At 47.6% G+C, this 13525-nt stretch overlaps 1 protein-coding gene across 5 annotated transcripts in view; it reads left to right on the forward strand.

Annotated features, from left to right (window-relative positions):
* Positions 1–13525, forward strand: part of LOC124001919 (neuronal PAS domain-containing protein 3-like) — a 406591-nt gene that overhangs the window by 73664 nt on the left and 319402 nt on the right. For all 5 annotated transcript variants that reach the window (XM_046309078.1, XM_046309079.1, XM_046309080.1 and 2 more), the window contains one exon: positions 10167–10268. In XM_046309078.1, coding sequence (XP_046165034.1) covers positions 10167–10268 — 102 coding nt within the window. The remainder of the gene's footprint in view (positions 1–10166; positions 10269–13525) is intronic.

The following is a 13525-nucleotide window of genomic DNA, read 5'->3' on the forward strand; positions in this document are numbered from 1 at the left end:
AGAGAGTGTTTGTCAGTGTATGGGTGAGTGAATGACAGCGTTGTGTAGAGATGGCGTGGCCCTCTGTCTCTCCCGTGCAGGGCATTGTGGTGTGCAGACTGTGCAGGTTTGATGTGGAGCACTAGACTGTGGTTAATCATTCAGCCTCGTAGCTGTGAGCCTGGGAGGAGGCCAGCTCAGGAACCAGAGGTGGGACAGACAGGGAAGTGTACAGGCCAGCCATCAGACAGCTCTCCCAATACTGTTGGGATTGAGGATGCGAAGATATGTGTCCTTTCATCACCAATTAAATGCCATTGAACATTTGAAATGGTGTCACCATGCAAGGGATTTATTGAATATTGGAGCCCTTCCACCAATGTGCTGCTGATATCCATGAAAGCCTTTCTCTCTCCGGCACAATTGCACATTCCTGTATAATTCATCGGAACAATTCCTGAATGTGACAGTAGTATCTAAGAGCCTATCCACTCCTCCACTCTTCAGGGTTTATACACTCTGTGATGGCCTGTCAAGTACCACTAAGAGTCCCAGTTAACAGCCCAGGCCCCTCGGATGAAATATATTACAGTAATACAGCGTTCACTCACTTCAACAAAATGTCAGAGCAACCTTTGCCTAACAAGGATTTGGATTGGTGAAGAGTAGAGTAGCGTGGTGGTCACTATAGAGGAAGTCTAGAACATCTGCATAAAGCAGTGTGTGATCTGTTCTGCGTGGTGTGAAGGGGGAAAAGTGAGTGTGTGTGTGTGTGTGTGTCATACACTACAAAGGCATGTGGACACCTGCTCGTCGACCATCTCATTTCAAAATCACGGGCATTACTGTGGAGTTGGTCCTTCCTTTCCTGCTATAACACCCTCCACTCTTCCGGGAAGGCTTTCCACTAGATGTTGAAACATTGCTGCGGGGACTTGCTTCCATTCAGCCACAAAAAGCATCAGTGAGGTCGGGCACTGGTGTTGGGCGATTAGGCCTGGCTCGCAGTCGGCGTTTCAATTCATCTCAAAGGTGTTCGATGGGGTTGAGGTCAGGGCTCTGTGCGGGCCAGTCAAGTTCTTCCACACCGATCTCAACAAACCATATCTGTATAGACCTCGCTTCATGCATTGTCATGCTGAAACAGGAAAGGGCCTTCCCCATGTTGGAAGCACAGAATCATCTAGGATGTCATTGTATGCTGTAGCGTTAAGATTTCCCTTCACTGGGACTAAGAGTTCTGAAGCGTGATTCATCTCTCCAGAGAACACGTTTCCTCTGCTCCAGAATCCAATGGAGGTAAGCTTTGCACCACTCCAGCCAACGCTTGGCATTGCGCATGGTGATCTTCAGCTTGTGTGCGGCTGCTCGGCCATGGAAACCCATTTCATGAAGCTCCCAACGAACAGTTTTTGTGCTGACGTAGCCTCCAGGAACTCGATAGTGAGTGTTGCAACCGAGGACAGATGCTTTTCAATAGCTATGCGCTTCAGCATCTGGCGGTCCTGTTCTGTGAGCTTGTGTGGCCTACCACTTCGCGGCTGACCGTTGTTGCTCCTAGATGTTTCCACTTTACAATAACAGCACTTGTATTTGACCGGGGCAGCTCAAGCAAAGCAGACATTTGATGAACTGACTTGTTGAAAAGGTGGCATCCTGTGACGGTGCCACGTTGAAATAGCCAAATCAAAAGTTGTGTCCACATACGTTTGTATATACAGTGCATTCGGAAACTATTCAGACCCCTTGAGTTTTTCCACATTTTGTTACGTTACAGCCTTATTTTAAAATAATAATTTAAAAAAAAGTTTCTTCATCAATCTACACACAATACCTCATAATGACAAAGCAAAAACATGTTTTTTGACATTTTTGCAAATGTATGAAAAATTCAAAACTGAAATATCACATTTACATAAGTATTCAGACCCTTTACTCAGTACTTTGTTGGAGCACCTTTAGCTCCGATTACAGCCTAGAGGCCTCTTCGGTATGACGCTACAAGCTTGGCACATCTGTATTTGGGGAGTTTCTCCCATTTTGCTCTGTAGATCCTCTCAAGCTCTGTCAGGTTGGATGGGGAGCGTCGCTGGACAGCTATTTCCAGGTCTCTCCAGAGATGTTTGATCGGGTTCAAGTCCGGGGTCTGGGTGGGCCACTCAATGACATTCAGAGACTTGACCTGAAGCCACTCCTGCATTGTCTTGGCTGTGTGCTTTTGGTCATTGTCCTGTTGGAAGGTGGACCTTCGCCCTCAGTCTGAGGTCCTAATTGCTCTGGAGCAGGTTTTCATCAAGGATCTCACTGTACTTTGCTCCATTGATCTTTACCTCAATCCTGACTAGTCTCCCAGTCACTGCCACTGAAAAACATCCCCACAGCAAGATGCTGCCACCACCATGGTTCACAGGTAGGGATGGTGCCAGGTTTCTTCTACACGTGGTGCTTGGCATTCAGGCCAAAGAGTTCAATCTTGATTTCATTAGCCCAGATCATCTCCTTTCTCATGGTCTGAGAGTCCTTTAGGTGCTTTTGGCATTCTCCAAGTGGGCTGTCATGTGCCATTCACTGAGGAGTGGCTTCTGTCTAGCCACTCTACCATAAAGGCCTTATTGGTGGAGTGCTGTTCCTTAGATGGTTGTCCTTCTGGAAGGTTCTCCCATCTCCACAGAGGAACTCTGGAGCTCTCTCAGAGTGACCATCGGTTTCTTGGTCACCTCCCTAACCAAGGCCCTTCTCCACCGATTTAACCAGTTTGGCCGGGCGACCAGTTCTAAGGAGAGTTTTGGTGGTTCCAAACTTCTTCCATTCAAGAGTGAGGCCACTGTGTTCTTGGGGACCTTCAATGCTGCAGAAATGTTTTGGTACCCTTCCCCAGATCTGTGCCTCGACACAATCCTGTCTCGGAGCTCTCCTTCGACCTCATGGATTGGTTTTTGCTCTGACATACACTGTCAACTGTGAGACCTTATATAGACAGGCGCCTTTCAAAATCATGTCCAATCAATTGAATTTACCACAGGTGGACTCCAATCAAGTTGTAGAAACATCTCAAGGATGGCCAACGTAAACAAGATGCACCTGAGCTCAATTTCGAGACTCATAGCAAAGGGTCTGAATACTTATGTAAAGAATTAATTTTTCATTTTTAATACATTTGCAAAATAAAATCTAAAAACAATTTTCACTTTGTCATTATAGGGTATTGTGTGGAGATTGATGATAAAAAAAGTGTAATTTACTTCATTATAGAATAAGGCTTTAATGTAACAAAATGTGGAAAAAGTCAAGCAGCCTGAACACTTTCCGAATGCAGTGTGTAGTGTAGCTTTGATATCAGGGAACGTTAGACCCTGTCTGCTGGCTGGATGCCAGGACTCATGTAGTGGTTAAATATTCATTGAGACAGACAGACAGCATACAGAGAAGATATTCCCTCTCTTTACACAGTGGATGATCTACTAGCTTGGAGAACTGATACACTTGACATTCTAATGTGGTACATAGTCACAACATGCCCCCGTGTTGTACTCTACATTTTGTAGTTAATATATTTCTTAGACCAATTAAATGGACGAAAGTTCGAACGTTTTGAACTTGTCTTCCGCCATACTATACTTAATTATACTCACTAGTCTTACCAATTAATTATACATTTTGATGCAGTGCATGGCTCAACAGTAGCCTAACCATAATGTAGGTCCCTTGTGTATTGTTTGGTAGGGCAATTAGTTACATTACATGATACGTTTTATGTGGGGAGAGTTTCTGTTAAGCTGAAATCAGACAGCGCTCTCCCCCTTGGGAAAGCTGTTAACTCTCCTCCAACCCAATGAAGGGTTAACCACATAGTCTCAGTCGATGGCCTCCCTACGTAAGATTGATCTCTTCCCAGTGCCATGCAGCACGGAGAGGGAGAGGTACTATGGAGGTGTGGTCAGTTAACCGGTGGAAGGACTGTGTTATTGTAGTAGTCTGGCAGTACAGGGAGAGAATTTACCTGTAAATGTCACTCACCTCAGTCCTCCAGATGACATCGATAAAAGGCCTTTTAAATCAACTGGCTGGTCCCAACCACCCGATCCTGGAGTCAATATAAAGGCCCAATAAACATGTCAGCCAGCCAGGGGAGGGTTGGGTTCTGAGGAGGGGCTGGGACTTCCTCTGCGGTGGTTTAATAGTGGGAGACGGTCCCTCCTCCTGTGTGTGTGTGTGTGTGTGTGTGTGTGTGTGTGTGTGTGTGTGTGTGTGTGTGTGTGTGTGTGTGTGTGTGTGTGTGTGTGTGTGTGTGTGTGTGTGTGTGTGTGTGTGTGTGTGTGTGTGTGTGTGTGTGTGTGTGTGTGTGTGTGTGTGTGTGTGTGTGTGTGGTTTAACAGCGGGAGGTTGCTCTTCCTGGGGTCTGACCACTCTTATTCATCAGCCACTTACTATCGCCAGGCTCCAGCAAATATTTTTCATCATCACCGCAGAACCCAATACACCACTACTCATGTCTGGCTCCATGGGTCTCTGTGCTCCTCTACTCATGTCTGGCTCCATGGGTCTCTGTGCTCCTCTACTCATGTCTGGCTCCATGGGTCTCTGTGCTCCTCTACTCATGTCTGGCTCCATGGGTCTCTGTGCTCCTGTACTCATGTCTGGCTCCATGGGTCTCTGTGCTCCTCTACTCATGTCTGGCTCCATGGATCTCTGTGCTCCTCTACTCATGTCTGGCTCCATGGGTCTCTGTGCTCCTCTACTCATGTCTGGCTCCATGGGTCTCTGTGCTCCTGTACTCATGTCTGGCTCCATGGGTCTCTGTGCTCCTCTACTCATGTCTGGCTCCATGGGTCTCTGTATCCTCTCCATAGGTGCCAGGTTGTTGTTGTTTCACAGAGCAAAATAGCCTACAATGTTGTCCCCCTGTCTTGTCAATGAATGACAGGTTTGAGGAAAGTGTTTCTCAGCAGGGGGTTTGGTTGTTTCCTGCTGCATGTCTCTGTTGAAGACTGATGATGCAGACCTCATTGGCTGTTTTTTTATTTGCTTTGTTTGTTTGTACGTCGCTCAACGATTCTGATTCAGCCCTTTGATATGAGCCCCTTACCTTAGAGGAGCAGAGCAGAGATGAGAGGGAGAGAGAGAGGGGGGGGGGAAGAGGAGAGAGAGGAGAGGAGGAGGGGAGGGTAGGAGAGGGAGGAGAGATAAGGTGAAGAGAGAGGAGGGGAGGATAGGAGAGGAGATGAGGGAAGAGGAGAGGAGGAGGGGAGGGTAGGAGAGGAGAGGGAGGAGAGATAAGCTGAAGAGAGAGGAGGGGAGGATAGGAGAGGAGATGAGGGAAGAGGAGAGGAGGAGGGGAGGGTAGGAGAGGAGAGGGAGGAGAGATAAGCTGAAGAGAGAGGAGGGGAGGATAGGAGAGGAGATGAGGGAAGAGGAGAGGAGGAGGGGAGGGTAGGAGAGGAGAGGGAGGAGAGATAAGCTGAAGAGAGAGGAGGGGAGGATAGGAGAGGAGATGAGGGAAGAGGAGAGGAGGAGGGGAGGGTAGGAGAGGAGAGGGAGGAGAGATAAGCTGAAGAGAGAGGAGGGGAGGATAGGAGAGGAGATGAGGGAAGAGGAGAGGAGGAGGGGAGGGTAGGAGAGGAGAGGGAGGAGAGATAAGCTGAAGAGAGAGGAGGGGAGGATAGGAGAGGAGATGAGAGGAGGAGGGGAGGGTGGGAGAGGAGAGGGAGAGGAGAGGGAGGAGAGATAAGCTGAAGAGAGAGGAGGAGAGGATAGGAGAGGAGATGAGGGAAGAGGAGGGGAGGGGAGGGGAGGAGAGGAGGGGAGGATAGGAGAGGAGATGAGGGAAGAGGAGAGAGAGGAGAGATAACGTGAAAAGAGGGTAGGAGAGGAGGGGAGGATGGGAGAGGGAGGAGAGATAGGGAGGTGAGATAAGGTGAAGAGAGGGTAGGAGAGGAGGGGAGGATGGGAGAGGGAGGAGAGATAAGGTGAAGAAAGGGTAGGAGAGGAGGGGAGGATGGGAGAGGGAGAAGAGATAAGGTGAAGAGAGGGTAGGAGAGGAGGGGAGGATGGGAGAGGGAGGTAAGGAGAGGAGAGGAGAGATAAGGTGAAGAGAGGGTAGGAGAGGATGGGAGAGGGAGGAGAGATAAGGTGAAGAGAGGGTAGGAGAGGAGGGCAGGATGGGAGAGGGAGGAGAGATAAGGTGAAGAGAGGGTAGGAGGGGAGGGGAGGATGGGTGAGGGAGGAGAGGTAAGGAGAGGAGAGGAGAGAAAGCCCCACCATCCACCCTTGCAGACCTCATTCACACAGAGAAACAGAGGCATGCGGTGAGCTGATCAGGATGAGGATCAGGCTGCTGTTTTGACAAAGAGCCATCATGGCTGGATAACAATCCTCCAACAAACCTCCAGTGCTTTCTATATCTCTCTATCCACCCAATGAGCACCACTAGTGTTATGCCTCACTGCAGAAAACCCCTCTGGTGCCAGGATAGCTCTGGTTCTGACCTTCCAGGCTTTCTACCCCCTGGTCCAGCCCAGGAACACCAAGTAAACACCAAGCTCCAATCCCCTAGCAGTAAGACTAGATCACCTGTCTAAATCCAGACTCAGATATACAGCACTATATGCAGGGGATTGTGGATTTTCGACCTGCATGTCAGAAGTTAAAACATGTTGAGAAAACAACTTAAGGGCTCACAGGTGCTTTGGTCAATTGCACACAAGGTCCAACTGAAATGTGACTTCCTCTTCAAACCCAGCCTCTCCGAAAGACACACAGTTACAATTATTTGGGAGAGGTGAGAGGGGGGGGGGGGCTGACACTGGGCGCCCGGGAGCTGTTGTTGTGGGGGGTTAAGTCACTTCCCACCAGATGTTCCCCGTCGGACCTGGGATTCAGACTGGCAACCCTCTGGTTGCAGGCCCGCCTCTCTAACCGCTAGATTACCTGCCGCCAGAGTGGAAACAGAGAAGGAACCTGGGATTCAGACTGGCAACCCTCTGGTTGCAGGCCCGCCTCTCTAACCGCTAGATTACCTGCCGCCAGAGTGGAAACAGAGAAGGAACCTGGGATTCAGACTGGCAACCCTCTGGTTGCAGGCCCGCGTCTCTAACCGCTAGATTACCTGCCGCCAGAGTGGAAACAGAGAATGAACCTGGGATTCAGACTGGCAACCCTCTGGTTGCAGGCCCGCCTCTCTAACTGCTAGATTACCTGCCGCCAGAGTGGAAACAGAGAATGAACCTGGGATTCAGACTGGCAACCCTCTGGTTGCAGGCCCGCGTCTCTAACCGCTAGATTACCTGCCGCCAGAGTGGAAACAGAGAAGGAACCTGGGATTCAGACTGGCAACCCTCTGGTTGCAAGCCCGCGTCTCTAACCGCTAGATTACCTGCCGCCAGAGTGGAAACAGAGAATGAACCTGGGATTCAGACTGGCAACCCTCTGGTTGCAGGCCGCGTCTCTAACCGCTAGATTACCTGCCGCCAGAGTGGAAACAGAGAAGGAACCTGGGATTCAGACTGGCAACCCTCTGGTTGCAGGCCCGCGTCTCTAACCGCTAGATTACCTGCCGCCAGAGTGGAAACAGAGAATGAACCTGGGATTCAGACTGGCAACCCTCTGGTTGCAGGCCCGCGTCTCTAACCGCTAGATTACCTGCCGCCAGAGTGGAAACAGAGAAGGAACCTGGGATTCAGACTGGCAACCCTCTGGTTGCAGGCCCGCGTCTCTAACCGCTAGATTACCTGCCGCCAGAGTGGAAACAGAGAAGGAACCTGGGATTCAGACTGGCAACCCTCTGGTTGCAGGCCCGCGTCTCTAACCGCTAGATTACCTGCCGCCAGAGTGGAAACAGAGAAGGAACAGTGGGGTGGTGTAAAAGTGACATGTTTTCAATCACATGGCTGATTCCTAGGAAATCGTCTAAAGGCCACATTGGAACATTTTATAGAGTAGAATGGGGCTGGTGGGATTCGTTTTCTCCCACGTGAAAAAGTGTATAATTTCAACACAATTCTGGTACAGTGTGTAATATAGTCAGCCTTGAAAAATAGTCCAAATCTCCCATCGCTGTCTGCAATTTACCTTGTGGCCTTGAAACCACATCTATTGTGCTGTTTTTTTGTGCCATTCAGGCCAGAGAGTGTGTCAGTGCGCGCGCGCGCGCGTGTGTGTGTGTGTGTGTGTGTGTGTGTGTGTGTGTGTGTGTGTGTGTGTGTGTGTGTGTGTGTGTGTGTGTGTGTGTGTGTGTGTGTGTGTGTGTGTGTGTGTGTGTGTGTGTGTGTGTGTGTGTGTGTGTGTGTGTGTGTCTTTTTGTAGTTTCATTCAGTGTATAGTGGTGGTGGCGGCTATTGTGGAGCATATTGCACTGGCTGACATTACCCATACCTGCAGGGAATAAATTCGACTAAGTGACATGTGGCTTGCAGACGTTTGTAAATTGCAACGCATCAATCTTGAGGGAGATAGCTGGCTAGCTAGCTAGTGAGGGCTGTACAGTGCAAGTGACGCTCCCAGAGAGAGCTGCTGCCATCTCTTTCCTGTAAATGCTTCCCCCTTCATAGTGAGACCATGCTGTTTAATAGGATGGTGTGAGGAGGTCCTTAAAGGGATACTTTGGGATTTTGGCACTGAGAGCCTTTATCTACATCCCTAGGGTCAGGTGGACTCATGGATATTATTGTATGTCTCTGCGTCCAGTATGATGGAAGTTAGAGGTAGTTTCCCTAGCCATCACTAACTAGTGTTAGCGCAATGGCTGGAGGTCCATGGGTATCTGCTACTGTAGCATGCTAGGGAATACAGCGTGTCAGCACTGGGACGGGGTTCAATAGCTTTCAATTGTGATTGTAAGAGAGAGTTGCAACTGTCTTTTCTAATGTACTGAGTTGGACTAAAGCAGATGTATACCTGACAACAATAACACGACAATATATCTAAATACAATTAGTTATGTGCCTTTCCTCAATATTCCTCTGTAAATTATACTTGATCAAAAATCGAATGAAAACCAGTGTCTATAAATCAATGACTCATTTTATTTTACACTATATATATATATATATATATATATATATATATTCTCTTAAAAATAGGTGTGTGTCTCAAGCAAACGGATTATCCCCGAGGCCTGTTCTATTCTAACCATATAGCAGTTCATGGTCATGCTCAAAATAACATACCAAGAATAGTGTGACGTGTGCGCTGAGAGTCTGGAAGCTAGTTCAGCGAGTGTTTTAATAAATAAACGGAACGTAAGTCAAAACAAGAAACCACGAACGCACAGACATGACACCTTTTGCCCGAAACAATAACGCCTGGGGAAGGAACCAAAGGGAGTGACATTTATAGGGAAGGTAATCAGGGAGGTGATGGAGTCCAGGTGAGTCTGATGACGCGCAGGTGACAAATATGAAGTCAACCTGCCAATCAAGTGTCTTAATATCCATACAGAATGTGCAGACAATGTCAGTGTTTTGCTGCATGGTACATACTGTATCTAAGGTTCACCCAGTCCTCGAAGCAGTTCACTGATTCGCAGGGCATATGAACAATCGAATACTATATCAGTTCTGACAGTCACTCTTTATGGGTGTGTAGAGTTCAAAATAATTCCCTAAAAAGATAAAAAGATAATTCCCTAAAAAGATAATTCCCTAAAAAGATAAAAAGATAATTCCCTAAAAAGTAACTTAATAAATTATTATTATTATTAGTAGTAGTACTATACTTTTGACGTGTGATATGCATTACTTTGCCTGACATCACCGCATGAGAGTCTGAATTTTTGAGAGAATGTGGCTCCACAGAAGTTTCCCTTCCATGGTTATATTGTTCCGTGTGACTGAATTAACCCATCAACGTCACACACCGTGTTTTCATGTAACTGTTGGTGGAAATGATTGCATGCTTGCGTACATTACATGTTCTCTTGTGGTACAGTATCGTTTAGAAACACCATCATTACTGAATACTGTGAAAGAAGTGACACATTACTTTGTAACTTAAATGGGAACTGCATCTTGTCTCTGCCTTAGATCAATATGTGTCATTAATGATCTTTGTGGACTTTGAGGGGGGGGGGATAGAGGGGCTCACACCAGAACCATATGCATACATGTATAGACAGTATATGTATGGCTGTGCTCCGTACTCTTCTTCTCTCCTTATAGGCTTTAAGAGATTTTCACGTTGTTTCTCCACAGCGACCCTTACTGGGAGAGGCCTGCTAATGCCAGCTCCTGTTCTGCCTCTAGGCCCAAGACACTCCACCTTGGAGGAGGGCAACAACATACCTCATCGCCATGGTAATTCCATCCCTTTCCCCCTTCCTTCCTTTCTCTGCCCTCCCTTCTTCCTTCTGGACAGGGGCATACCAGGGCACAGCTCAGCTGCCACACATACTTTTACAATACAAGCCAACTCTCTCTCTGGTCTGGTTAGAGAGAGAACATGGTTAAGGATGCCGGCTTGTGCATAAAATGACATAAGTCCACTTTACTTAACCCAAAATGTAGGCCTAGATGCACTTGGGTGTTGCTATACTTTTTTCAATGTTGGCTTCTGTAGTTTTTAAATGTGGTCAAATTAGAAAGTTCACGGTCGCTTTTGAGCCACACATAATGGCATGTATAATTAAAAATCCCCCAGGAAGCTGTGTTGTAATGTTCCTTATTTTTTGTACAGGAACTATTTATGTGCGGCAGTGTAGCCTAGTGGTTAGAGCGTTGGGACTAGTAACCGGAAGGTTGAGAGTTCAAACCCCCGAGCTGACAAGGTACAAATCTGTCGTTCTGCCCCTGAACAGGCAGTTAACCCACTGTTCCCAGGCCGTCATTGAAAATAAGAATGTGTTCTTAACTGACTTGCCTGGTTAAATAAATGTAAAATTAAATGTAATTTAGCTTTTTTTTAATGTCATTTTGCTTTTTTTTAAATGTCATTTGTGATACTGAGTTAGTAGATCTAAGGGGAGTCAGCTATGTTTCTTCTACAGTAGGTAACACCAGTTGAAATGAAGGATCCCGCTCGTCCTTTGCCATCCAAAGACAATACAGCATGTAGACAGTCCTACTCTTATTGAAGCTGTGTCTCCGAGCTGATCAACAATACACCTCTCAGAGAAACACTGACTGTCCCTTTATAACGCAGGCGAGCCTGCTCTGTGTTATCAAACTGGGGACGATACAAGGCTTCGTAGTGGGCAACTAGTCAGTGGCATTGTGGGAAGTCAACGTGTGACGTATTTCACTGAGGCGACGTCTCGACGTCTAGCTGGCTTACAGCTTCATGAGGACATCTTTTCATTTGTAGTAAGAGAGCCAGGCTTACACATTAGGAAATGAACATGGGGCATAATTCCTCTAGCTCTCAGATGGATTCCATCCCCCTCTCCCTCTGACGTACAGCACAGGGGCGACGGCAGGATTACTGTCGGCCTGAATAAAGGGGATTTATGTAACGCTTTGAGAAAAAGACACTTCTTAATAGGTCATTACAGTCTGTGTTTATGATTAGCCTACTCTCAGGCCTAGACCCCTTTATGTGCTGTCTCACACACGCACTCACTCACGCACGCACACACGCGCACGTGCGTGCACACACACACACACATGCGTGCACACACACACACACACACACACACACACACACACACACACACACACACACACACACACACACACACACACACACACACACACACACACACACACACACACACACACACACACACACACACACACACACACACGCAGTATACCGAGGGTCCAGATGAATACTGCCCACCTCGGCCTTTACTTTCTTCAGCTCCTCACTTTCTCTATCTGGCTATTGAGAGTAGTGGTTCAGCTCAGCACTAGCAATATGGCTTCTTAGCCAGGCTAAGTAGTGGCCAAATTCCAGCTGAGATGAAGAGGAACACTGTGTGTGTTGCTTTAAAGTTGTGTATACTATGCGGTATGTAGCTAGGTTTAGATGGGTTTTTCTATGCTGATGAAGCTAGGCCCCATTCTGCCACCATGATTAGTTTAAACGGTGCCTGAACGTGCAGGCCGGACAGCGTGTGTGTGTTGTAAGCGGTTTGCAGCACAGGGTGAAATTGAGATAAATGGCTGTGGGTGAGAAGGATGGCCACTTCTTCCCCGAGCAGGGCCGAGCAGGGCTGTAGCGGCCCAGGTTCCCCCAGCACACCTGTCTCTTCTCGTTTACCATGCGCTCTGAGGTGAGCTAGCAGTCCGCTCCACTTGCCCCTGATCCCCGTCTCAGTAACCCCAGCCCCCACCCCCTTACTCCTTATGTGCTGCTTTACACACACACACACAAACACCCCTTGCCCCTAGATAACAGCACACAAGGATTGAGCTGTATACCTTGATGAGGTGTGGGAAGATCAGGGTGAGTCTCTCACTGTCTGTGTCTCAGTACACATCACCATTAATACACTACTATACAGTTAGGGCTGAAGAGCATCCATGTTAGCCCTTAGCCTAGGAGTAGATGTTGCTGTACATGAGATGGTAGGGATGGAGCTGTCTAGTTTATTCTATTGATGGTGCATAAATGAAGCATTTATAGGTACAGTATACAGTTATTAATTATTACATCCCATTCAGAATGGTCCTTGGTCTCCTGACAGACAAGGGCCCACAGTATGACATAACCGGCTACCTCTTCCTCCGTCGTGTTTTAATGCCATGTCTGTCCTAACCCCAGCTCTAGAAACCAACCTTCTGTTGTGTAAGAACCAAGTGAAGCTACCGATTAGAGTAGGAGAAAGAGCAAGACAGGCCTGCAGACTGGAGTTTCATATACCGTGTGGCAGGTGGCCTGCTTTGCCTAAGGAATCTCTTTAGGGCATGACAAGCTCTGAAAACACATAAATCCTTCCTCCTCCCCTCCCCTCTTCCTCCCCTCTTCCTCTCCCTCTCTCTTATCTCACATTGCCATTGCCATGGGGATTCTTTATGCATGCAGCTGCAAAACTTCCATACTCCAGGTATAAAACTCGAACATAGCAGCTGTTCCTTTACCCCCAAAGCAAATATAAAAGGAGTCTTGAAAACCAAGTCTGAAATAGCTTTCTAGGTGGGAGTGGAACTTTAGCCAGAGCATGTCAGGAACCAAGCTGTGTGTGTGTCTGTTTGTGTGTGTTTAAGTGGTGCCGTTTAGACACTTGTCTTTTGTCAGGGGGGGGGGGGATTAGGGTGAGAGGTCATAGGTCAAGGTCAGAACATCCTGATCTGTCAGTCTGCCTGTCTGTCTCATGCCAGGTGGGCTGAGGCTCCAGACAGATACCACAAGTCAGCCAAGGAGCTAGTGAGTGAGGGATGGCCGAAATGAGAGAGTGATAGTGAGATTAAAAGAGAGAAAGGAGATTGAGTGTTAACAGGAGTCATTAATGTGGGTGCGGATTATGTTAGGGACCCAAGGAGGCAGTGGCTCTTTTAAAACACTCCAGTCTTAAACATACTCTTCCCAGTATGAGCATGCTTCTTTATAGCTGAAAATACAAATGCAGAAGGAATTGTCATCAAACTGAATAAGTTGTCAATTAATTGAAATC

Source organism: Oncorhynchus gorbuscha, linkage group LG17, assembly GCF_021184085.1.
Source record: "Oncorhynchus gorbuscha isolate QuinsamMale2020 ecotype Even-year linkage group LG17, OgorEven_v1.0, whole genome shotgun sequence".
In the NCBI taxonomy this organism is placed as follows: domain Eukaryota; kingdom Metazoa; phylum Chordata; class Actinopteri; order Salmoniformes; family Salmonidae; genus Oncorhynchus; species Oncorhynchus gorbuscha.